This window comes from Pseudopodoces humilis, chromosome 10 (assembly GCF_049639895.1).
Source record: "Pseudopodoces humilis isolate 2021_Gansu_Grassland_sample_001 chromosome 10, ASM4963989v1, whole genome shotgun sequence".
Taxonomy (NCBI): Eukaryota; Metazoa; Chordata; class Aves; order Passeriformes; family Paridae; genus Pseudopodoces; species Pseudopodoces humilis.
Genome location: NC_142209.1, coordinates 20,291,532 through 20,319,414, shown reverse-complemented (window position 1 = coordinate 20,319,414; position 27,883 = coordinate 20,291,532). Strand labels below are relative to the sequence as shown.

At 36.0% G+C, this 27,883-nt stretch overlaps 1 protein-coding gene across 1 annotated transcript in view; it reads left to right on the top strand.

Annotated features, from left to right (window-relative positions):
- AK5 (adenylate kinase 5) overlaps positions 1–27,883 on the top strand; it is an 83,552-nt gene that overhangs the window by 29,369 nt on the left and 26,300 nt on the right. The window contains exons 7-8 of the mRNA XM_014250778.2: positions 11,079–11,169; positions 17,367–17,443. Coding sequence (XP_014106253.2) covers positions 11,079–11,169; positions 17,367–17,443 — 168 coding nt within the window. The remainder of the gene's footprint in view (positions 1–11,078; positions 11,170–17,366; positions 17,444–27,883) is intronic.

The following is a 27,883-nucleotide window of genomic DNA, read 5'->3' as shown; positions in this document are numbered from 1 at the left end:
CTACAAGATCTTTTGTTTTATGAAGTATTTGTATTTAGTCAGTTCCTCATCTACCCTGGCATAATTTTAATAGAGAGTAAGCTTTACAAATAATTAGGATCTGCCTCCAAATTATTTTTCCTCATTTTTAGTAGAGACTACTCTCAAAACTTGTGGAATCAAGTAAGAGATTACAGTTCTCTGGAAGTTTGACTTCTTTCTGGGAACTAGAAACTATAGTACAAACTAAAGGAAATTTTGTTTTCTTTGTAGCAATAATGGCTGTATGAAACATAGTCATTGTTTGAACTAAAGTTTTAGAAAACTAATTTTAAGAACTAGCATATCTGAACTGTCTTGAAAACTCAGCAAATCTTGTTGTTGGTTCTATTAATTATCACAAGTCCACTTTTAGATGGAATGAGTACTGATACTTCCTGCTTAATATTTATCATGCCTATTGGAGAAGATGGTGACCCCCAGAGTGAAAAAAATAATTTACCTTTATATAATACTCTGTAAGAGTTACAAGAGCTAGTAAGATTTAGGATACGCAAAAGGAGAGAATTCAAATTGTATTAATGATTACTAATTAGGAGATTCTTGGTGGGAACCCATTTAAACATTTTTTTGTTAAAACATATTTTTACTGTCAGATTATCCAAGTAATTTTATTCAAAATTAAAGCAAAAAAGTTATAGAAAGAGAAAGGAACATTCAAAAGATTTTGTTTTCTCTCACTACAGCTTAAACCATGTGGCAGAGTAGGTACATACAATCCCCCAATCCCTTTCATATGCAAAAAAATTGGAATGTATTCACACTGTCTTTTTTTCCACTTTAAGTAGTTTCATTGCAAAAGTAAACAAACCTTCAATTTCTTTAATGTGCTCTATTTAATTAGAATTGTAAACAGATAAAAGTGCAGTGGAAGATATCTTTAAGCCTTCATAAATGAAGGCTTAAAAATATCCAAATAATCAAAACTAAACATCAAAAAACTTAATAATATTTTTTTTCTACAAATTGCTTTTAGAACTTCTTACATTTGCTGAATATATTAACACTAAAGACTAAGTTCCTGTTTTCCAAGGTCTGTAAGTGCCAGGATCCAAAGCCTATGCCATTCAGTCTGGATCACATGAATGGTTTTAGTAATATTTTTATCAGGAGTAACATTTTACTAATAAAGGCAAACATAAATCACACATTCATTATCTTAAGGTAAATTAAAAACAACATATGGTTGCTAAATTTTCTAAATAGCTACTATTTCTAGTCACTGCTTGAGTCCCAGCCATTACTACAATACCAGGAAAGGCTGACAGAGAGACAGACCTTTTGTGTACTTTTAGCTGGCTTATATTACAAAGACAAACACTTTGAACACACTTAATTTTGTAATTTGTTGCCCATGTTTTGCTGGGATCCCAGTAGAAATTAACATCACTATGCAGCTGCAAGATTGAGCTTATTCTGCCAAAGCAATCAAGGGTTGAAACAGTCAGAGCTACTCATACTAGCACTAGGCAGCAAATGGAAAGGTGGAAGCTTCACGGATATTTCTTTTATCAGGTGACATTGAAAACAACCAAACAACTGCAGCGTGAGGAACACCACAATGTGCCTCATCCAGCAGAAAAACAGAGCAATGGTGAAGGAGCTGTGGTGATGGAGAGCAGTAGCCAAAATTATTTTAATACAGAGAAAACTCCCAATTATAAAATAATTACTGTTCAGTAAATGTAAAGTGGTGGGTTCTGGTTTAGAATATCAAAAGCTCTAATTTTCTGCAAAATTGAAGGAAAAGTCAGTTATAGCAGTTTTAATAGATAACGTTATTTGAAAACTCAGTATAGGTTACTTAGCTTGCTTTTGCAATAAATTATTTATACTTTAACAATGTATTCATACTAACTATGGTATTAGACCCCAAGTGTTGGAGTTTCAGGAATTCTGTAAAGCACTTAGCTCAAACAAACAGCCAGAGGGAAAGTTATGAAATTCTAATAAAAGAAAGCTTACAGAGACTTAATTTTGATCTTTCTTGGGTCTTTTGTTTCATCGTTCTCCTGCAACATACATTATTTTCATATTACATGAATTTCTTTTCCACATCCCTATCCCTTCTCAGATTTAATTTTCATAGTGAGGGTGATTTTTCTGATTTGTACTTTCCAGTTTTCTGATCAATACACTGGCCATTCTCTGTGCCAAGACATTTCTTGGACATTTATCATGCTTTTTAAAATAAATTAATTATATTAGTTAGGGCTTCCCTAGAATTATATTTCATTTAATAGCCTCTGGGAAGAAATATTGTCAAAAGCTTTAAAAAAGTTAAATAAATTATGTCAATCAGTTCCACTTCATCCACGTGTTTTATGATATTTTAAAAATGCTTTCAGCCTACATAATCATGTGGGATTTTGTCCTAAATTTGTTTCCAAAAAATACATGCTAGATGCAAGAATGTCATATTCTGTGATGACTAAAGCAATAGTTTCTGTCAGTATCTCCTTAGCTTGCCAGCTTTCATTTATAAATCAAGTCGTCTCCTTTTTGCTCTGAAACAACATGCTCCAATAATTTAGATGTCAAATCAGAACTTTCTGGTCCAGAAAATAAAATAGCAGTGGCTCACTTCTTGCTGCAGGAAAGAAACTCATATCCTTCCTGTAACAGCACAATTGGAAGCTGCCTTTATGGCTTTTATCCTGAACTCAGACTGACATCTGCTAAATATTATCCTGTTTGATATGAGTCCTATTTCTACAGATAAATAATTTATTTCATGAAAATTTAGTACTTTTTAGCTCAAGATGACCAAGGGAAGGCTTGTTATCAAGGATCCCAACACCATTTATGAAGTTTATTAATACAGAAAACAACAGTGGAAATGCTGTTATCCTGGGTCAGAATTTAGTTAAATACACAGGAGCTGTGTAACCTGGAATTAAAATTTATTTTTATCTTCCAAAGAAAATAGAAAAGCCAAAAATTTTCAAAAGTTCAATTTCTTACAGTGTGAAATTCCATTCTGAAGAGCTACAACTATTGCTGATGAAATTATTTGTGTTGCTAAGGTCCTAGATGACTAAAAATGTCACATTATTTCTTGAATTAAATGCAGATTTTGCATGTGAAACACCCACATTATCCAGTGTTTAAGCCTATGGTTTACCCTCTACTTGTTCCTGCAGCTGAGTCATTAGTCCTCGTGCTTGAATAACTGGCTAAATTTGCAGCTGAAATTATCTCAGGAGTTTTTTTGTTAGCTTTCAGATGCTAGCATTCTTCCTTAGAAAATTCTGATGATACATCGGCAAAAATTGTATTTTTGGTAATAACTGCTATGAAGTCATCTAATAGTAAAAGACCAGACAACAATATTTTAGTATTTTGCATTCAAAATGTCTTCCACAAAAGCCAACAGGAGAAATGCTATTGATCTTGAAAGGGAAATGTTTGGCTATATTTGGCAGCAGCATCAGTGTTTTTCTTTGAAATAAATTGCAAACTGTCAATAGAAGAAAATAGTATTTATAGGAAGAAATGTCTTTTATTTCTGAGTTTTTCTAAATTTTTTTGTTTTCTTATTTGAATTAGAGTTGTTGCTCATTGAACCTTTTGGGGAAGCCAATGTCACTGTGCCAGTCTGTGATTTGTACATGCTGTGGGAGCTGATGTTAGAAAATTATTTGGTTTTGTTTTAAACAAAAGGAAGAGTGACACAGGAGCTCTACAGGCTGGGGGAAACATATATTTTAAAAACCTTAATGAGAAAAAGTCTCTCTGCACACAAACATATTGGTTAATGTCAGTTACAGGGTTCATTCTGCTTGATAAGTGCTTTTGCAGTCAGTATTAGCCAAAAAAGGGTATTGAGGAAAGCATTTATTTGAACATACTGGTGATCAGAGCTGTTTCACCGAACTGGGTGCCCTGGGAATGTGAATATTCCAGTACTCATCTCATGGGATACTGGAAGAAATAAGGGAATTGTGCTGTAGAAACTGATCCTTAACTGGTTTATTCCCAAAGAGTTCAACCTGAAGAACAAAGGCACATCCAAGCCTCATTGAAGTCTTCATAGGTAAAGGTGGAAGAAAAAACTACTGGAAGACAAGCAGTATTATTGTGGAAAGAAAAAACCAAGGCATTTGGGAAAGAGCTGGGTAATTCTAGATCTTTCTGTAATGTCCCTGAGCTGTATAAAGCAAAGTGACAATTACAGCTTTTATTGACTGAGCTTCATGTCACTTGTTTATACCTCTCTGCCCTTTGTCTACATTTCAAAATACTGAATTTTACATTAATGCTTCACTGTTGCAGCATCACTGAGCTCTGATAAAAAAGAAAGGCAAGCTAAGGCACAGAGGGCTGTTAAAGCTGTGTGAGGATTTGGACAGCTTCGAGTCATACCTGACTCTGTAATCAGTAATGTCTTTCCCCTTCCTTCAGGGTTAGGTGCATTAAAGTAAAAAATCAAACAATTTATTCTAGACCCAGTGGAGGTAGAGAGTAAGATGATTTCTCCCTCAGGCTGAATGTTTTCCTGGGTTCTACAGCAACAGAGTAAAAATTAATTCATGGAGCATCTCCTAACTCAGACCATAATTAAGTTTTCCATTCAAGCTCTTCAGAAGCGATTTGTCTGGATGCTCAACACCACTGTTCTGTTTCTTTGTAATACCATTTACCTCTATAAAAGCAATTTCCTTTAAAAAGTAAATGCATAGTGAAAATTACTCCAACAGTGGAATGTATATTTTTTAAAATAAGTAAAAGTGTTTGTGCTTCCAAGGTACAAAAGATCTCTATATATATTCATATACTAAATAATTTCTTCGGTTTCAATTAATCTTCAAAAATAATTAATATAGTTGACTTTGCTATAGAAGCTGCTGAACAGACGTAATACATGTCAGGGAGCAAGTTTTCAATGATTTGCAAAGTGAATATGCACACAGAGTTTATATGTAGAGATGCTGGCTGTATTTATAGCTTGAGAAGTTCCTGCTGGAAGTAACTTATCTGAAAAGTCAGACAACCCAGAACAAACACATGCAAATCATGTCCTTTTAAATGCTATGTGAAATAATGCATATGCTGCCTAATTTGGTTCTGATTCCTGACGATCATTTCCAATATAAATAGAATATTTATGGTAGGGGTCAGGGTAGTACAGAGAAATGGCTGAAGTGTTTTGAATTGTTTATTATTGACTATGTTAAACTGACTTCAGGTTAACAGAGTTAGAAATACAAATATGGTGGAGCATAGTGCCTACTGGAAGCTCAGAGTTCCTCTAAGGAATGGAGAACATAATGCAAAAATGATTGTGTTAATAAAAGAGCAATACGTTTGCTTTCCACATTATAGTCACCAGCCTTCCAGATGAATATCCTTATTGGGGAAATAACTAACCAATCAGTGCTCTCTAATATGTGCACAGGCAGAAAGGCTTTGCATCTTAGTGTTATGAAAAATGTATATGTTCCAAACCTGCACTGTGGTACCATCAGCTTCCCTATTAAACAAACAATTGCTTCATCCTCTCAAGTCCATGAATTTTCTGTTACCATGCCATCAAATTATGGATTTCTCCCCTCACCCCAATCACATCCAACTCTCCTTCAGTTTGTCTGCTTTCTGCTCTACAAGGGCCTGTAATTGCACAGTGTCTTTCCCATCATCTCTTGCCAACACACTGCCCGAGGCTCATTATTATCAGCTGAAAACTGGTGTAAGTCAGGGTGTTGCTCAAATGATCACAGCATAAAGGAAGTTCTCCCTCTGTCTACCTATCAGAAGCTATTACTCCACATAAATGTACAAAGACAGGCTATTACTTCTGCTATTGTTGTTTCTTCGGGTGAGAGTTACCATTTCCTTGCTGTTGCTCCGTTCAGTATTCCACATACAGAAGCTGGCTTAGCAGTTTTACTGTGAAGGGAGGGAAACTGGCACAACATCTCCACACTTGTGTGCCATGGCGCTAAGTTGTTGAGTTTAGCATGAAATAAGAGAAAATCACTTTAAGAACAAAAAACCCCCAAGCCTGTGTTTTGTAGTAATTTCATTGTTTGTGTAGTGCCCAATTAATAGAAAGGGGTCTGTGAATAGAAAAATAATAGAAAAAATACAAAATATACAAGAATAATGGCTTTTAATTGCACCTATTTTAAGCAAATGAGTTTGAGATACAGGAAAGCTACCAGCAGCTGCTGCAGAACTGTCAGCTCCACTCAGGGCTGGAGAACATTCACCCCCATGCTTGTTTACAAGTAGCACTCACAGCAATAGATCCTTAGACACAAGTGGAACTTGACAAACTAATGACAGACGTATGAGGACTCCGCAATTATTTATGAATCCTCTTTGGATTGGAACTCCCAAGGTAAAAAAAATTAAGGCTTTAATAGGCTTATTTTAGATAATCCAGAGTATTCCTTAGGATTGTAATAATGGTGTTAATACCTCCAGTTCAGTTTTGTTCTAAATTTCTGATACCAATTTGTAACCTCTGCTAATTGCATAATATTTTAAAAAGCAATGGTGAGCTCTAGTGTTAATTTCAGTTGTAGGTTTTTTTCTGAATGTGGTAAAATATAATATAAAAATTAATCTGAGATTTCAGAGTATTTGATGGAAAAGAACGAAAATATTAGAAATAGAGAAAGGATTAGAGAGATGTATCTCTCCCCTATGTCCTCATCCTGCCATTTTGGGGTATTTTGGAAGGTTTTTTTGGTTTTATTTAAGTGTATCACTAAAAATACTTTATAATAGTATTATATTATACTATTTATAATATACTATACTGTATTATACTATTTATAATAGTATAATAGTTCCCTGAACTCCCAGTCTGCACATTCCAGCTTCATTTCAGTGCCTTTGCTTATTGGTTTTCCTATACAAATCTTCAACTAATTTTTCTCGTTCCCATCCCAATGGTTATTACACTGCCTTATATATTTTTCCTCACATATTTCTTTTCTGTTTTCCCATGTTGCTGGTGTTTTTCATTTGATTTTTCCACTTAATCTACAAATAACTGCACAAATCAATTCTAATTATTAAGAGAAGCACACTACTGATGGAACAACAATAATGAAGGGTTTCTGTGTGGGTGTCCAAAAATGGTAAAGCAACACCTATACCCCAATGGTGTTTCTCACTTCTCCTTCTAGTATTACCAGGGGTAAGGCAGAACTAGTTCTTACTTGTTTTCAATCCTTCAGGAGCAAATCCCTGCCTAAGTCAGTATGAATAATAATGTGTTCTTGTTGCATTTGTAGCTGCTACCACCTGAAAAGCATTATAACTTGCTCAATCTTATGAATCTCCTTATTTTACTAGGATTGTAAACTTTTCAACCAAAAATATCAACACTTAAAGGGCAGTGGTGCAATCTGGCTTCTAAACTAGGTATCTCTTAAAAGCGTGGGAAAACTGTGGTACAAGAAGCCATGTTCTCTTTTCTGCAGATAAATCATTTTTTTATTTAAGAAGAAATTGTTCCTCACTGCAGGTGATAATATATGGGTAATTTGTCCACTTCCAAAACAACGGTTGTGTTTCACTTCCATAGATCTGGTTAATGGATTACAAAGCCAGAAGTGACAGCTCTGGCTATGCAGGGCAATACTGCCAATTTCCCTTAATTAGATACCATTTTAATTTTATTAATATTTTTATTTTTAGGAATAATCTAAAACTTTCAAATAATAGGGAATTATTGCAAATCACGATAAATTAAGCAGTAAAGACAGTGATGTCAGAATAAAATTTGCTGTTTGCTTCCGTTCTGAATTTGTCTCACATGCCATGTCATCCCTGCATCCTACAATTTTGTCTTCTGGACATAATAACTTCTAAAATTTCTCTTTCCCATGGAAAGGCAAAGGACAAAGATCATTGTCACAGTCTATCTGGAAGTCCCTCCATTTTACCAGCTGTGGATACTGGCACTGCATCGAGCATCCAGGGGCTTTCACCCCTGTGCCAAAACACCGCAATGTTATGTTATGTTTAACTTGGACGTGGCTTATTTTCTTTTCATTGACATCCATCATGTCCTAAAATCGAGGACATTTTCATCTATTGTTGTAAATGTTATTTAACTACAAGTTTGCTTGGGGTTTTTTATGCTTCCTCCATTTCTAACTTTATTTCAAGCTGCATCAACAAGAATTCCCTTCAAGTCTGCTGCAATCCAATTTCTTGCTATCTTTCCTGTACTCCAGTTTGAAAGGCTAGTGTGATCTCACCCCAGGAATGTTTTAGATAAACCACCTGCAAAAAACAGCAGTTTCATTGGAGGTGAAACAGTTTGTAAGGGGCAGTGCCAGGCTGAATAACACTTTCACACAAAATTTTAGGTAACTGCAGCTTCCTTGATGTGTGTCCCCTGACAGATGTGAGGAAAAAATTCTGCACTTTTTTCTTTAACCCAATACATGGTATTACCAAATCTCCATTTATCATCATGGACCAGTGATATTTGCAATTTTCAGTAACTCAGACAATTTTTCTGTGGAGCTCCTTCTGTTGGCTGGGATTTGTTAGATGCTTATTTAGAAACAATAATCATTCTCTGTCTGTGAGCAGCAACAACCACCTGCATTCCCTAGGGTGATTATTTAAAATGCAGAATATCTAGAAAGTATTTTTCATCATTTTTATATAACACCATGCCAGTGAAAAATTCTGCAATTCAACAATGCTCGTGTGAAAATAAGATAAACTTTCCAGAAACTCATTAAGTCAGTCATCATTTACTTAAAAAAATAATAAAACCAAGCATAACACCCAAATGTACTTTAGGAAGGTTTGTGAAACCTTTCAGAGATTTAGATTGGTTTCTTAAAGAAATGGGATGCTCTTGTCCACTGAGGTCCTCCCTAATCTTTTCCTGCCACAACAAAACAGAGACAGAACAAAAACACCGTTAGTGCCTCATGGAGGGAAATGCTATAAAATAAGGTCAGAACCCAAACCCCTTTGGCCAGATAGGGAAGAAACACTTTGCTTCTTCCTGCATCACTGGTAAAGAGTACACCAATGCAGACAACAATACAGTTAATGTTTAATAAAGTTACACCTCTATAAAACATAAGCCTTGACTATAATTAAACTGAGACATCCATTAAGATACCCCTAGATTACTTAGTTGCAAAGAGCTATGTATTGAATCAAGTACGGATTTGTTTTCTGTAAGGAAAGCAACCTATGGATTTAGACAGGTTCTGCTAAAAATACAAATTTACTGCTGCTTGTTCTGTGTGACTAGGATTGTTTCAATACCGTTTATCTTTTACTAAAGCCTCCACTAATTATCAAAGGATTTAATTCTAAATTATTTAGCATTTCAGTGAAATACAAAACTCACAAGGTTACTTAGTTTCTGTCAAAAATAATTTTTCCATGCAAGCTACCTTGCCTTCCTGTGGCTCAGGGTATTACAATTCTCATTTTGTGAGGGGAAAGCTGAATCTATGTGCAAGCTTCAAATAATTGGTTTTCTTTGGGTGACAATATAAGCTTTCATTACAAAGCCCAGACTTTTCAGAATGCTGAAGCACAGCTGGTGTTCTTTGAACAGGAAAGTTGGTGTTTCAAATTCTTGGAACCTTCAGAACATTTTGAGATTGATCATGCAGTTTTTCATGGTGAACTGGATTATTCAGAGGAATGTTACTAATGAGAAAGCAAGTCTGTCATCTCTCCAAGTGTGGTGTGACCTACACTATAATGATCAGACACAACCTGATTACAGTTTACTAGGTTTTATGCATACACATACCCACAAAGATGATATATGTCTTCCCCAGAATGCATCAGGAGCACTCTTTTCCTATCAACAAGGACATTCCAAAGCTGCTCTTTGTGTATCAATAACAATTTGCCCAAAAGTTTTATTTTATTAACAGCTGTTATATTAACAGCTTTATTTAAGACTTGCTCTTCCACAAGCCTTGGTTTTGACACAAGTTAAAATGTAATCCCTCTAACAGGTAAACACAAATAAATTTCTGCTTTAGAATTTTTTTTAAAATGCTTTGAGTTATGACAAACACTGAATGGCAGAAGAATTTCACAAAATTAGATAAATGTCTGCCCAGACAGATGGTGACTGCTGCAGGATGAACTTCTGAGTGGTCATCAGGGTCAGAGCCCCAAACTCCATTTAAAGAACCAGTCAGTAAAGTCCATGTATTGATATTTATAGTAGGCTCATCTATCTGAATATGTGATGATCTAAATAAGCAAAGCTTGATAAATATAGTAAGGAAAATCACAAACCCACTGCTAGACACGTCATTGTAGCACAACTTCCCCCCTGCCACAGTCACCTGACCATAAAAATAAACTTGTCAGATAGAGCCTAGAAAAAACTTGGGAGAATCAGTATCAGAATCAGGCAAAAGATAGAATAAATGAAAAAGAAGGTTAAAATCGTAAGAAATTAATTATTTGCTGTTTTAAAGGAGCTCTTCTTTCATGATTTGATTTATCACTAAGTCATAGCACTTTCTGATACTGAGAGAGGAGAGCTCTCTTTTCTATAAGTAGGGGATTTTCAAAATCACTTATTCTTTCCTAAGAGTTTTGCTCAACTATTTGAAGAAATTGTACTTGTCACAAAATTTTGTTCCAGACAATCCAGAAGTTGCTGAAAGTTTTTCACTTGCAAATTAAAAAAGTTAATTATGCTAATAACCAAAAAGAAGTGACAGTAAAGTAATCCTATCTCTGGTCTCTATGACAATTTTTTCAACCATCCAATGACTGAAGAAGTGATGTGCATTACTAGTTTTACTGTCTGCTTTGAAACTTCATTCTCTGAGAACAAGTCAGTTTTACTGTAGTTTCTGCTTCTTACAGGCTATTAAAAATAGACAAAATTATTTACAAAATTAAAGTAAAAATTTAAATGATTCATACCTAAAGCAATGGACTACACATATTAAAATAGAAAGGTTCCTATCAGGAAGGCTTGGGATCAGAAATCGCAGTACATGTTGATGTTCAGCCAAGTAGTAAGCAGCATCTGATTGCCAACTTTTTCTTTTGCTTTTTTTTTTCAGTTTGATGCAGACAGAGATGAAGAAGAAGTGTTCTCTGACATAAGTTCAGCAGTTGACAATAAACTATTTGCAAACAAAGAGACTGCAGCAGGTGAGTTAATATAAGATTTAAAGAACCATATTTATTGTACTGCATTTGACATTGGGATGCCTTTTTCATTTTCTTCAAGGTTGGATGTAGGTACTGTAGCAGAGTCTTGACCAACCTCAAACATTTGCACAATCAGGGACAAAAAAAAAAATCTCTTTATATTTGGAAACTTCATATAGCCTATCCAACAACTTGTTTATCTACTAGTTAACCTTAAAATACTATGGGAAATCTACTAAGCTATACTATTAATACAAAAATCATGTAAATTTTCAATTCCAGTTGCCAGCTGTTTCAGTTCCAGTGATACCTTGGTATTCACCAGAAAATCAGTCCTGTGAGATTAATGATCATACTTCTTCCCTAATAATTGGTACTAATTCTGAAATGGTGTGTGAATATAAGTCAAGTGTTTGGGGATTTTATTTATTTGTCTATTTATTATTTATGCTTACTGAGGCTTGAATATTTTCAAAGCCTTTGAGAGACAAAGGACTGCAAAATAATTGAAGCTAAAAATCAAAGCACTGCAAATCCGTAACATCTGTCAGAAATATTTTGCTTGAAGGCAGCAGAGAAATGTTCCTTGGTAACTTCATAACTTCTTTCTTTTACAATGGCACCCCTGGCTGTTTTCCAAATCAACTACTAGTGTTACATAGGTAGATGATGTTATAAATGTCTTCTAAACCAGCACACAAAAGGAAATTTTTGATAATGCTCTAAATGAGATAAAGATGGAGTACCAAGGTGGGCAAGGGGAAGGCAGTGAATGCAAGGGGGGTTGGGAAGGAGGTAGAGAATTATAAGAAGTGCATCCACTAAGAAGCCCAAAGGATTCTAGCTGTCATGCCTGAGTTAAGATGCACACAAGAACAAAGATGACTTACTTTCTCTGTTAAGTGGCACACTTACTTATTTTGTGCTTAGCCTTACTCATAGAGGCAAGAGGTTGATCCCAAACCTAAAATGGCATTCCCACTGTACAGCATTGTGTTGATACTGCCTCTGGACTCCCTAATTGATTTAAATTCTGGACAGGAAGAAGAGGAAAGAAGTGTCATAAAGGTGCAAGCTCTGACAAACAGCTCGATGAGAGCTAAATAATTTGCACAAAACAGTTGTGATTCTGTATGAGTTCCAGTCAGTTCCTCGAAAGTCTGGTCCATTTAATAAATCCTTCACCAAAATAATTGGATAGCCATGAGCAGATACCATGCCACAATCACATAATTAGTGCCTATTCTGAGCACTGATAATAATGAGATTTGAAGTAGGATCACTATGAGATCAGGTGTTTAATTTCTAGAGGTTGCAATTCCAGCATGTCTTGATCTCACTTTTTGTCTTCTAATCTTATTAGTGATATTGCAATATACTGTAGTTCCTTGTAGCTAACATAAACACAGTATTTCTAATATTTTCATGTTTCTACATCAATCTAATTCATATTATACCTGTAAAATCCAGTTGTAATCAACTTTGTAACAATATGTACTGAAAGAAAACTACTGAAATGTTTATAGATGAAAATACAATTTCCTCATTGTAGCCTTCTACAACATATTAAGACTGTTGCCAAGAGCAACAACCTGTCATGAAACTCAGCAGCGTAAGGTTGCAATGAAATTTGTATTCGAAGCATCTTACTGAGGACAATTAAAATGTAGTCACTCTAATGCTAATCAGTGCTTCAACAAATTATTTCTATAATATTCCACTTGAAATTTATCTTCTAAGCATTTGTCTTGCCCTAATGCTTATATGCAACATGTATTGTTAGACAGTGCTTCAGAGCATGTTCCATAACATAAAAAGACATTTTTATTTTACTGAGTTTAAACATGTTGTTTAGAGCAACAGTATGTTAAAAGTAAGCAATAAGTAGAAGCTTAGATTGCTTTTATGACAGTCAGTGTTGAACTGTGTGAATACTATCATTGTTAAAATGTGAGTATGGGCATATTTGAGCCAATGAACCATATTGAATAGAATTGCTAGCAGAATTCAAAATAAGTAATGCATTTAAGCAAGAATTGGAAATTCATTAGCTGATTTGCTAAACACAAATGGTCCAAGGAGCAGACTTAATTCATTTGCATGATGGGTCATAGCTACCTTGTGACGGGAAGTGAAGTCAACTGCAGATAAATTTAGATAGATCAGTACAGTTTATTTTCATTGTATAAATGAATTTAGTGAACTGTGAAAAAGCAATGCTTGACATTTGCCTTCCTGACAACTTAAGGATGAACACATTTTCAGAGAAAGGGCCGTGAACCCAAACTTGAAACAATGAAATGTTTTATGGGACCAAAGACTTTACAGCTGTAAAGTCTTTTACCCTGGGCTTTGGGGTGCATCTCTGTGGTAGGAGTTACACACCAAACTCTCTCAGCTTTCCATTATCAATCTTGTGCAATTCAGCTTAGGAGCAAGAAACATTATGTAAAATATGGCATAAAATATAAAACACAGCCTCATGGTGAAGGAAGTGACTGAGCACAGCTGTGCACCCCTCTGGTGCAGGGGTGTCACTGTCCCTTACTGTCAGACTTGGCAGGGGCAGTACCTGTCAGCACATCCTTGTCAGTACAACTGCAGCCACCTTTAATTAACCTCGTCCCTCTGTGCTGTGCCATTGGATCCTCTTGGATTCCTCTCAAGACAAATTTTTATGAAAGACGCCTTCAGTATCAAGATACAAAATACGGCAAAAAAAGGGAATGCATTCTAGCTCTCTGCTTTTTTGTATTAGAACCTGTATTTCCAAAGAGATCCAATTATTCACTTAATGGGGAATTAAGAAAAACTTTCAACTGCTTTATTTTTTAATTGTGCAGTACTGCACCTAATAAAATCCTCTTTTTTTTTTCTCTAGGGAAAACAGGGCACATGACAGTGACCAGGTGTCCCTTGCCTTAACTTTATTCATGCAATCAAGGAAGCATATTTTAAGCCCTAAGGGTACTTTTTCAGATCAGGTGCTTGCATGTTATTTCTCCATGGCAGTAGAACTTCCATAGGCTTTCTTAAATTATATTTTTAACTTGAGTTTCCCCTTTAGCAATTGATAAAGTTACTCATATCACTTACTAAAGGTTCATATAAGCACAGGAAGGCTCTAAGTTAACCAAGAGCTTATTTGAGCCAAGAGATCATTTGGTGGAATGGGACACCCTTTTGAAAGAATTGAGACAAATCAGACTGAAAGCCTTTCCTCCTAATAGACAAGTATGAATTGTTTTTATAGCCTAGTTCTCAGGGTAGCAACTTAGCAAAAGAAAAATAATGTGACTTGCTCAGAAAAGGCAATAAAACTATTTATGATCAACTGTTTTGTTGCCAGACATAAGATGCCCATTTTCATATTCAATACTATTGAAAGTAGCAGGGCATATTTGCTTCCAAACACTTTAACCAGTCCTCCTCTTTTCCTTAAGACAACATTGTGCATTTCACCTTTGACAGATAAACATTGCCACATGTTTTATGTAAAATGTTGCCGATTTAAACTTGCAATCAGAAAACCTAAGCTGAGCGTTGAATTAGCACTTTCCAAGACTCTCCTTTTGGCTTTAGCCTTGTCTGGAGATCTGCCTACAGCACTATTCCAAACTGCCAGTACCTTGCCAAGGGGCTCCCTGGTGTGCCTCTGCTGCCGTGCCTACAAGTGACAGTTAGTGAGCTTGTTACTCTCCCCTGCAAGACCTGCTTTAGGAAGATTTAGTCCAGCCTTAGCAAAATATGCTCCCTCCAACAACAGACTGAGCTGGAGCATAGCAGCACCATACTCATGCTGCACCAGGGATATCACAAGTACTCTGATATGTCCCTTAATTACTTTATCTTGTCTTGGGAGTAGCTATTTGCTTCAAATCATTTCTGATAGGTTTGTCTTTAGGCAATTTGAGAGGGGTAAAGAAGTCTGAGCATTGTCCAGTGATAGATGGTTATGGGGTTTGTTAGTTTTCATTAAACCATGAAAAAAAAAGACTGATTTTCAATTTTTCTTGAATATACCCTAGGAAGAAGCTATACTTTACCATGGACACCAGTATTCTAGTTTAAGGAAAAAAGGCTTTAAGATACTTGCCCATATTAAAATTGTATAACCATTATAGCTTTTATCACTTAAGATACATTATGCATGAGTATTCATTTTCAGCCTGACCTTTACATTTAAGTTTGCAGCACCATATTTCATACTAATGTTTCTAGCTAAGAATATGTACTACTCTTGGTAGTTAAGTGACAGTTAATCAAGTGCCTTTAATAAAGTGCCAACAAGTGCCTTTAGAAGTGATTGATGTGTCAGAATAGGCCAGTGCCAGTGACAACTGAGACTTAGTTAAATTATATTATCAACAATGACTCGGTGTTAAGAGTGAGATGTCAGCTGTGTAAGATAAAAAATTAAGATTCTCTCAGAAGCTGGAAATCTATTTCCTATCTCCTATATCTTTTAGAGGAAGGTATTTTCAAAAGACCATAAAGTGCACACCCAGAGAACATGCTGCATGTGTACATGTGACACTGGGGTACCAGGAATGTAATTCTTTTCTGTAATTTTTTTAATAGCAATCTGAAAAACTACACATTGGGGCACTGGGGGTGGGGCCAGGGGAGTGAGGAACCAAAATAAAATCACCATCAGATGGTAGATGCAGGTCTTTCCCTGCTGTGTCTTATGTAGTTCAGAAACTTAAACTGAAGATTAATTTGGCAGTAATTGTGATAAGGATTGCAAACTAAGGCACCCTGGAATCATCATTTGTACCATAAAGTTACAGTTTTTGGTCATCATGACATCCAGCTCTTCTCTATTCTCTCTGTCAAGGATATTTACTTCACCACCTACACAGAATATTATTATGTAAACTTCAAAAGCACACAAACCCAGATAATATATAAATGCATCTGGCACAAACTGAACTGCAAAATCTGTTATTGATAGTGCTTGTTACATCAAGCCACCCATACAAACAACTCTAATGGTTAGAAAACAAATCAGGCCAGCAATAGCCTTAAAACTACGTACCCTCAGCGCTTGCAGGAACATCATACCAGGTAGAGACACCTGTAACCCAGGAAGGAGGGGGTTGTTTTCTTCATTAGTGACCTTGTTTCACTGGGGACATGAGGAGACAAAATGAAACACAGCTTACACTTCCCCTGGTGTTACCTGTTGCTCCCCGCATGAACTGAGTGGTTGGACTCATCTGTGGCCAGCTGGTTATAATTTTTAGATTTCTGTGAATCACTATAATATTTTTATTATTCTCATTTTACTAATGCTGTGAAAATTACTTCTATAGTCTCATACCTATTGACATTTTAATGTGTTTAGAATATGTGCAGAATTTGATTTAGGGCTGCATCATCAGGAGGACCCAGGAGACCATTTCCTTCTTTATTGCCCAGGACTGAGATAATCTGAATGGGGTGACAGTGCCAGAATACGATGGCCTTGTATGTTTATATAGAAACATTATTTGTGGTTTATCGTCCCATGGGGTTTATCAGTGACGCCCCCTACACAACTTCTTGAAATACCAAGCTCAGTTTCTGTTGTTCTGCACCTTCAGCAGTTCAGCTGAAGCTAAACTGTAAAGCTCAGCCAGGTCATGGCTTCTCAGCAATTGGATTTTGTCATTCCAAGTACAAGAGACTGCATTCTTCCTGGTCCTGCCACAGGAAGATGACAAGGAGAAGGTGCAGAGCCACACAATCTCCCTGGGAAGGGGTAGAGTAGGATGGAAATGGAGATGATTGCTGCTGGAAGCGTGCTGGTTTGGTCCCCTATCAACACCACTCAAGGATCCTTATCTGCTAATTAGAAATTAGTATTTCCTTTCTCTTTCTTAAACTGATTTGTATTTTCCCTTGAGTGTGCCAATTTTACATTTGCAAGTCATGGCACGCAGAACACCCTGCCCAATAAATATGCAATGGAGCTAAAACAATTCACTGTTTAGCACAGCCCTTCCTTATTAGGATTTTCTGTAGCTTTTATGGAGGCTTTGAAGGCTTTGCTAATGAAATACCATTCACCTGGGCACTCTAGCAAACCTGAATAGTTCCTTGGATGACAGTTTTTGTACAGATACAGAAAATTGGAAATATTATAGTGTTCCATCACATAAACTGAAATTTTTCAATCCATTTCTGAATTCTAATTTTCTTTCCTATTTTAGGGTCAAATGAACTTGACTGCAGTCTGATTATGGATTCGGGAGATGCTGTTTATACAGAATTTGACTTTGAAGACCAGGTAATATTCTGTATATATGGTTTCTCTTTAGATTTTTTTCTAATTTACGTACATACTGGGCTATAAAATTTATCTAAAAAATGTTAGGGAACTTTAAGGATGGGGCAAATGAATTCTTAAGTGCAACGTAAGTAAATTAATGATACACAGATGTTGCTTTCTGGTTGGGAAAAAAGAATGAATATTATTGTAGGATTAAGAGCCTTTATCTTCCATTACTGTGCACTGCTGAGTTTCCTCCATAAATTTAAAAATGTTGGCAAATGTGACAAATAGAACTGCTAAAATGCACTGTAAGTCTGCTGTATATTTAAGAAGGAGTAAAACTTTTCAAAAGAGCAGTATGAAATTATAAAAAGCATGAAATATAACTACAGCCAAATCAAACATTCTCCCTATGAAAAAATGTTTTTAAGAATAAAAAACAACAAAGTTTTACATTATGTTGAAACCAGCCTTTCTACTGATCCTGTTCAATCCACATCTAAAAACTGAATTTTGATAAGAGTTTTCCTTGTGTATAGGAAGAATGTCAGAGAGAGCAGGGGGAAAAAAGGTTGTATATATCTTTCCCCTATAATTTTCATATCTACACTGGTAAGATCACATCTGGAATAATGTTCAGTTCTAGATTTAGTAATACATCGTATGGAGATACTTAAGAGAGTCCAGCAAAGGACCACTAAGATAATTAAGGGACTGGGCCCTCTCTCTTACTAGGAAAGACTGAAAGACCTGAGTGTTCACTCTGGAAAAGAGAAGGCTCAGGGGCATCTCATCAAAATGTACAAAAATCTGAAGGAAGAATGCAGAGAAAATGGATCCAGGGATTTTCTAGTGCCCAGTGACTGGACAAGAGACAATGGGCACAAACTAAAACATGGAACGTTCCTGTGGCTCGGATGCTGCACTAAGGAAAAGGGGTTGTGTGCTTGTTATTGTGCTGTGGATAAGCATTAAAACAATGACTTAGAATTTAAAAAAAAATACCAAAACCAAAAAGCCATCTGTCTATCACACCACCATACTTAAGGGTGGTGGTTTTGTATGTTTTGCTTCCTGTCTTCCACTTTTGCATGACTCTGCTTGTATTTTCTTCATGAATACCACAAACATCTCTCTAGATTTCTAAGCATCTTGGCACAGAATGTTAATTTGTGTTTCTGTTGTCATTCAACAAAATGCAGTTGCAAATGTTCTCACCTCTTTTCTCATTACTTGCAAAAGATATCTTTTCTTGTGACATTTTAAAGTGACAAAATGAAGGCCAACAAAACTGAATTTTCATTATGATTGGATCATCCATTGGTTTTCTTTCACAGTATTCAATGCAACAATTTATCCTCACCTGCAACATGTTATATGTTCTAGCTCCATTCATTCATTTTAATTTTTAGATCCTTTACTGTTCTTCTTGGCTCAGTTATTTTAGCTCGTCTGTTTTTCAAGGAGGCAGCTTGCTTCTGTCTCCACATCTCCTTTTAAACCCCATTCTCTCATAAACCCTTCTTAAAACATTCTCTGCCCAGGAAACTTCTAAATTTCCCATTATCTTTGTCTGTCCTGTACTTTACTATTTAGGGGTTTAGGCCTATAAAGCAGAATCTATATTTATGTTATGTTTGGCTATTTTGATGTTAAATTTTACAGTTTACTAACATTTAAGATAGGTTATTATGGAAGAGTACATACACTAAAGAAATTATACTCTTTGTTCATAATGTTTACATAATAACCACAAGTTTTATAGTTACAAAATAAAATTAACAGAAACATGAAAATTATACTGATATCCTAATAATTTCAAACTATATAGTTCACTGATGATACACTACACTGTCCATAAAAGCACTGCAATTTTGAATGCATGTGGTTCTCACATGAAGTTGAACAAGAAGACTATGATGGGACCTTATTGTCTATGTCGATGGCAAATATTCCTTCTGCCAGATGTGGCAGTTAGCTTTTCTCATTATTTTGCTAAACTAACACATCACCATTCTGGCAAGAGTGCAATACCGTTAACAAAGGAGAAATGTAACTAATACAGTGCTAGAACCCCATCAGTCAAAGACAGCTATATAAATATGAAATGCCTGACACCTACTCACTTCAGCTGCAAGTTGGTAACTTGATACTTTTTGCAACATTTAAAATAATAGAAGTATTTATATTACTAATAAATAAATGTATACACAGTTTTTATGACATCCCCTGTACAAATATAAAGAAAATACAAAGGAGAAAGCGATTGCAACCAATTTGAAATTATGGAAGCAAGTATTATATTATATACAGAAGCAAAAAAGGGAGTGGAGATTACCATGAAGCCATAATACCACCTAGCTGCCTGGTCTGAAAAACAAAATGAGAAATTACTCTCAGGAAGGAAAGATCAGTAAGTAAATTCAGGAGTGAGGAACTGCTCACATTCAAAACTTGAGCTCATTTTGACTGTGGCAGTGATTTAATACTCCAGTGATTTACCACATGCTGTTTACGAATTGTGTGAAGCATCAACAACCTTTACTCAGAGAGTCTCAAGTGGAAAAAGAATGTGTGTCTGGATACAAATGTGTCATGCGGTGATGTTATTGCATAGGAAATCTGTCATGAGAACTTGGGGGATAAGAAGACTGGTTTCCAAGCAACCTTACACAGCTGAGCTGCTAAAAATGGCTGAATTTTAGGGGAACAACTTGGCAGTCACTGAACAAGAGGAGTTGGGGGTCATGGAAAACAAAGCCACAGCTGGCAATGGGTGTCTTGGCGCAGCTGAAATGGACTTACACAGATACTTTTGCATTTTCTCATTCTTGAAATGAGCCAGGAAAGTCTCCAGTGTAAACTCAGCCAAAAAAGCATCTGAATTCTTCAGATGTACTTCTTCCAGAATAATGTCTCTTACTGGTAGGCAGGAGCGAGGAGATCAAGTGGTGTGGTTCCAGCTACTGAGGTAGTGCTTCACTCAAGTAGGAGTGCCAAGGGCTTCTAGAAACACCTGATACCTCTTGTTGAAACAGTGCAAAGCAAAACTAGAGCAAATTGGGATCTGGCTTTTCTGAAAGAGTATGCAGGGGAAATTGAATTAGAAACAACTCAGAGAAAGCTTGAGCTTTGAATTTTACATTTTATAAATGATCATTCAATTCAATTCATGTAACTAAATTAAAAGCAAGCTGATTGTTTTCTACTGGCTATGCATGAATACTTCAAGAATTAGAACACTCATAATCACTAAATCCCTACAGCACTGAAAGGCAAGAGGGAAATACACTTTTAAAAAACAAAACCCAAACCCAGTCTTTTCTCCAAATCATAAATAACGAGTTTTCTGCTTTTGTCTCAGATCTGTGAGATCATGTATTATAAAAGGAATAATATAAGTTTTTAGAATTATGTAGAAATACATTCTTCTGAAAAAAAGAAATAAATAAATGAATGTAGCAGGTAGTACCTCTCAATGAGAATGCCTTGTGGAAGAACCAGACAAGGTTTCGTGTCTTAGCTATCTCTACAGCCTTTTCTGGAATAATGATACACTACTCATAACTTGATTGGATAACATAAAAGCAAAGTAATGTGATTAGTTTCAGATATTTTAACCCATATTAAGACTTCAGAAATATATTTTGGGCCAGGCATTTTGAAGTAGCACAGCTTTAGAGTATTCTCAGTTTGCAGAACTTGCTGTCATGACTATTGTCTGGCTTAATAAAGATTGTTCTTTGCTGCTGGAATGCTCTTGAATATGATAAAGGTTTTTAATGCTCACTGTGTTCATTAATACTTGCCATTCAATTACTCAACTTTGCCAGAGAGACTGTCAATATAATGCCCACTTGTTTCTAGACATCAGAAAGTTTTTATTTTAAACAATTGGATTCTCAATTAGAAACCTACCATTTGGCTTATTTCAAGTGCATTCAGGCCAAAAGGGAGCACTGAAGAATTGGCATCAGTGAATCCCATCAAAGAGTTCCAGAAGAAAAGAACATCCAATTATTTTCTCATGAAAACAAGCCTTTCAAGACAACCTTAGCTAGCCTGAGGAATATTTAGAGTAATTAAAGTTAAAGCACACTGTCAGGCAACTGTAGAATGGATACACTCCTGTACAAGTGCTTACAGAACTTAAGAATTTTGGAAATGTGAAAATCAGGTCAATTCAAGTAAAATCCTCAAAAACATATTTAGCCTCTTCTAATATTTGGAACAAGAGGTCACAGATTTCATAGAATGGTTTGGGACATTAAAGATCATTTAGTTCCAACTTCCCTGCCATGGGCAGGAACACCTTCCACTAGACCAGGTTGCTCAGAGACTGATCAACCTGACCCTGAATGCTTCCAGAGATAAGACATCCACAATTTCTCTGGACAACCTGTTCCAGTGCCTCATCACCCTCATATCTATAAAACACGGAAACACATTTTTGTGCCTTTGAGGGAGTTACCACTTCATAATTGAGAGATTTTCATGCCCTTGCAGTGTCATACTGCATTTACTGATGCAGTAAGATAAATGCAATAGTATATGCAAAGAAGAGATTGTTTTTTGGTTTTTTTGCTCCCCTCCAAATGTATCAAAGACCTACAGTAACAGTAACAGCAGTTTTAGTCATATATGCTGTGCAGCATTAAATATTACAGGCCTTAGTAAAATGACCAAGAGTATCCAGAAGCCATTTGGGCTTTTAATGCTGAACATTTCTGCAGCGTCCATTTCTCTTTTGCTGACAGACGGTGGTATCAATTTGAAATACAGATTCTGCTTATACAGGGAAACTGATTAAAACAGGAATATGGGATAGAAAGGAAAATGAGAGGATACTCAGAGATCGGTTTTGAAACTGTTCTCTCAACACTTGTTTTTGTTAAAGGTGGAGTCCAATCTAGTTTAGGGATATCTGTAAAAAGGCAAAATGAATAAGCAACCAAAGACATGAAAGACCTGGAAAGGCAGGACTAACTACAGAGAAAAGATGTTTAATAGAAATGTACTGAAGTCAGTGAACAATCTGTTCAGTTCACGTTGCCATGGAAACTATCCTATTAAATGCTTTAAAAAAACCAAACAGTTCTAGAAACAAAGTACTACAGTTTGCCTTACAAAATGTTTCCTGAATAAGCTCAAACCATGTGTATTTTGGTGCTTAGAAATAATTTTGTAAATGTAAAGAGTTTTTTTTCCTCTTTCAAAATCACCATTGTACACTGTAATAAAGGCATGTGTGAGAAAGTCTCCTGCTTTATTTTCCCCCATGCAAACCATGGCAAAATGGGAAAAAAATAACCCAAGAGTCAACCTGCACTTTTTTCTGTGAAATACCATCTTTCACAGATGTTATCTGAACTTACTTTCTGGTGATACATATATTAGGGGAGACTAAACTGCCACGGTTAGTTGAAGTCTTTGCATTCCAATTGTTTCCTAATTTTCAACCCGAAGTTACTGCCTGTGGCTCTGGTGGGCAGTACAGGGCATAAGGATTCAGTTAAAATGATAGTGAGCTCAAGTGAGTTACTGGAGATTTAAACCGCAGTGACAACATTATTCTCCAAGAGGTGCTGCATTTATGCCTCACTGAATAATTTTGCAGTAAGTTATGAAGTCTTTCTCTATGGCTGGTGGAAGTGTCTGTAGTAAAAGCATTACAATTCAAAGTATCTCACCATCATTTCTGTAGGCAGTAACAATAGGATACTGTACCTTCTTTCCTCACACTAGCTTGCCCCTCCACTGGCAAACTGAGGCCTTATCCCTTCATGAACAAAATATAACTTCATAGCTAAATTTATGAGTTCTACCTTTACAGTCCAGAGAACTTGCGTAATTCTTGGGGAATATCAGGTATCCCACACAGCTGATGCAAATAGAATCCACAGCAAACTTTTCCTATTCTACCAAAAGTTGATGAAGTAATGTAAAGGTGTATTTTAACTCTGCCTCCTAGATTTAGAGGGCTTACTCAGGGCTGTGGATTGGTTAGTTCTGTTCACATAGCCCAGCACCCCTAAAGACAGCTACCAAAACTCTTTCTTGAAAACATTTGTAGTAATAATTCCTATATTTAAAACACTGCAGAAAGAAGTGCCTAGTTATTTCTTTTATATTTCTTAATCACGGTCAAAGTACATCCTATATATTTTTAGATACACATATAAAACTGAAGTGATTACAAATATGCTGTTTTACTCTATGGGATACAAAACTGCTCTTAAAATCACTTATTTGTATTGTATTGAAGCAGAACATTGGCTTCTCTGGGTACACTGAAAAATAGAAAAAAAATCCCCTATGTATTTTCAGAAAGCCATATGTTTCCTATTTGGTTTTTTTTACTCCTTATGTATCCCAGGATTGTGCAGTCAATGTTAGTCATTTTGAGCTTAAATACCAGTCATAAAGAGTGAAAAGTGGCCTAGTTTTAGAACTCCTTCACAGCAGTACACCTCGAATCAGTGGACTGTTTCTTCAGATAGCTCAATTCCTTCTTAACACAGAAGTCCTTTATAAATACTGCAGAAGTTGGAAGTTATAAAACTACTTAATAATAGATAAATAGATGTTTTAGTAAACCTTGAATATGCTTGTCAAATGTTAAGCAGAGAAGGTCCTTGAGAGGCAAAATGCAAGTACAACTGTCAATTTTTATCTGAATAGCAGCAAATCATAGGATCTGAGGTCACACGCTGGGTTTGGGGTTTTTTTGCAACACTCTATTCCTGTCCTCCTCTGTGCCAAGATCTTTTTCTTTTTGAAAACCTAGTTGAGACAGGCCTGCAGAAAAGCCTTTCTTATCTGAAGTTTAAGAAACCCCAAAAACCCACAAAATGCACATACATTAAAAAAAAACCCAAACCACTGAATTTCAGCTCTCAGAAGGCAGCTCTCAGGGCAGAGAGGTGCTGAATATGGTGCTGAGGTGTCTGATGACAGCAGGGATCCATTCATTAGGACTGTTATCAGCTGTCTAAAATAGGAGCTGAGCAGCACCAAGTTAACAGTTCAAGTACACAGGGAGGTCTCCTGCTACACTTCTCTGCTGCAGTGGCTTGATATAAAAAAAAAACAAATTAAAAAAAAACCAGCATAAATACTCCACATAGAGAAGAATCACTTAAAGAGTGGTGGTGATTTACAGAAAAAAAGAGTACTAAAGAAAAAATAGTGATGACTTCCAGAAAGAATTTTGTAGGTACTGGAATCTTTCTATAAATACAGAACTAACTGAAAACTAACTGAATACTATATGTGATAGAATTATTTTCAAGTCAGTGATAGATAGAAATTATGTATAGATAATATAGTTATTGAATGTCTCTAATGTCTTTAAAACACAAATATATTTAAAAATCAAGTTCCAGTTCTTCTTCAAGTTACATATAATGCTGACCCCTCCAGTTCAGCCTTTTAAATCAAATTAATATTAAAATTGCAAATGAGGTATTTGGTTTACCAGAACACTCTTACAGGGCTGTAATGATGCAAACTGCTGCTAGTCTCCTGGGAGAGGTGTTCCAGTTCCATATCTTGTTCCCTTAAGAGATAATTTCTTTGAAATTTTTCCCAGTGTCTGGAAATCAATAAGGAACTAAATAGATTTTGCTTTCATTTTCATGCTTGGTAGTCATATGTATTTTTGTCATTATAAAAACATACAGAAGTTAACAAAAACCAACCCCCCCAAACTATAGCACACAGATTGTGGCTTTTTCCTAAACTACCTACAGATATTCTTCTTTATGCTCTTGAAGAACACAAATGCAAAATCTGAAAAAATGCCCCAACCAAATTTAAAAGCTAGATAATTTGGTCTTGGCTTGCAAGTGTTAAACATGGGTTAATCTCTAACTAATAGGTATAATTATTTTTATTATTCTTTTTAGAAGTGATAATAAGTTTTGTTTTATAAGAATAATCACAAAATCACACAATGGGGAAGGTGGGAAGAGGGACTGCAGTGGGTCATCTGGTCCAACCTCCCTGCTCAAGCACGGTCATCCCACAGCCCACAGTACAGGATCACATCTGATGGTTCTTGAAAATCTTCAGTGAGGGAGACTCCGACACCTCACTGGGCAATCTGTGCCAGTGCTTGGTCACCTGCACAGTCAGGTTCTGCCTCCTGTTCAGGTGCAACTTCTGCACATCAGTTTCTGCCTGTTGCCTCTTGTCCCATTGCTCGGCACCACTGAGCAGAGCCTGGTCCATCCTCTGACACCTCCCTTCAGATACTGACAGATATTGATTAGGTCTCGTCTCAAGACTGAACATGTCCAGCTACCTCAGTCTGTCCTCACAAGAGATAATGGCAGTTTTGTCTTTGCCAGAAACCCAGAATTAAACGGGAATCACAGTGATCTCATCTGTCAGAATTTTGCTGCTATTATGAACGCTGATGTTTTTGCAGTTGTATGCATTCTGAACAAACAAAAATCACCTCAAAAACATTAGCACTCTGTCCTCATCTTAACTTCTATTAGTCCTTTTTTACACAAATAACTCCACTCTGCTGAGCAGTATGAAGAAGAAAATTTGTCTTTCAATGGAAAAAAAAAGCCTTGAAGTGTGAAGGCATTCCTGGTGTGTCTTACCTTATTTATTAGTTCTGGGGAAGAGAAGGTCAGAGCACAGCCACCTCTGCTTTCCAGAGGCATACTTTAACACTCAGCTTACAGAAAGCAACTCAGGCTCAAAAATTGATTTGAAGTATAAATCAAATTTAATAGTATGGCTCATAAAATCCATTCCCAGGGAGCACTGCCCTTTCATAAAACCAGCAAAGAAACATGTAATTTTTATTTGTTTAAATAATTTGTGTCTGAAACATTCCTTGGAGTATTTACATTCTCAAATTCAAACTTGAAAATTGAGCATGATTTTTAAGCAGCAGTCATACTGTATTTTAAATTCAGTCTCATTCTACTGCCTCTTTTCTCCTTTATCTGTGATAATTTATCATCTTTGGTAAATATGGAGGAGAAACTCCTATTATATCTGTTAGAAATCTGAATAAAATATATCAGGCACTTTTCACTACTATTTTCTAGAAGCATTCAAAAAACAATGAGGTGATAAGGGAGAAATATTTTTGATATAAAACAAAAACACAAAACCCCAACTAAAACACACCGGGACTGGAGCAGAAGTTATTAATGGGTAACAGGAAAGCTTTCTCATTTCATCAAGTAACTGACATTCACAACAGCTGACACTAAGTCCTAATGAAGAAAATGCCCCTTCGTTAGCTAAGAAAATTAAATCTATTTTATTGATATGCCTTAAGAGTACTGATCTATTAGCAGCAAAATTGAAACTTCTGAATAATTATGTATCATTCCATTATTATTTGCTGAGACTTTCTGTCATAGTTTGCTATTACAGAAATTAGGTGAGTTGGAACTAGATGATCTTCCAACCCAATGGTTTTGTGGACTTACCTTACAACCTAGCAATGACAGTAACTGAAAACTCATTAACCAATGAAGTATCTACTACCAGTCAGGTATTTACTAATTACAACATAAATGACAAGTAAAATGGCAGTCAAAAGCCTGGGTTTTCCAGCTCTAAAGACAAATGTCAAATAAGCGATTCTTTATAGGTAGCAAATTTCTCTATTTAGCAATTATTTTAATGTACTGTTGATATTGTTTAAGTAGTTACACAGACAGCTATGCTCTACTAATGGATATTTGGATAATATTTGGAGATGCAACTTCACTGTAAAGGCATTTGACTACCCATCTTTCTTCGGAGCTCATTATAAGATGTAATCTTCCTCACTTTGCTTTCAAGTACATGGAAACAACTATAGTGAGAATACAGAGACTGCTGCTAAATCACTGTATTGCTGTGGCAATGTGGTGACAAATACCATTTGCTGTCTAACTGGAGGGACTTTGCTTTATGTGATCACTTGCTAAATCCCACAGTTGTTTTCCAAAGCACTCTGGTAACAGGCAGAGCAGTGTTTTCAGCCTGATACAGGTCAAGCCATCCACAGTTTAGAGACCTAGTTGCTCGAAAGACTCAGTCAGAAATGGGTATTGTCAACTGCAAACACGAGGGGAGTGCATTAAACAGGGTGTCAGACTGTCATGCTTTGCAAGGAACCTCAAACAAAACAGCACAACTAGCTCCTCACCCAGACCAGCACAAAAACTGGTTGGAGGCAGTTTCAGTCTGCAATCATAGGGGAAAACAAAAGCAAAACTTGAGAGAAGTAATGCTGCTTCCAATTCTTTAATTTGACTGTAAACCTGGAATTCTGATCCTGAATTTTAAAGGAATTTTACTCTAAATGTAGTGCCTAAAATGATTTTGATCTATGAGCTTTCAAAGCCATTATAAGAAGTAGAATCTAAAATGAAGCCTTTTGTATGCAATATATCCTTTGCAGGGTCAATTATTTTACTGTATTACTACATCCAA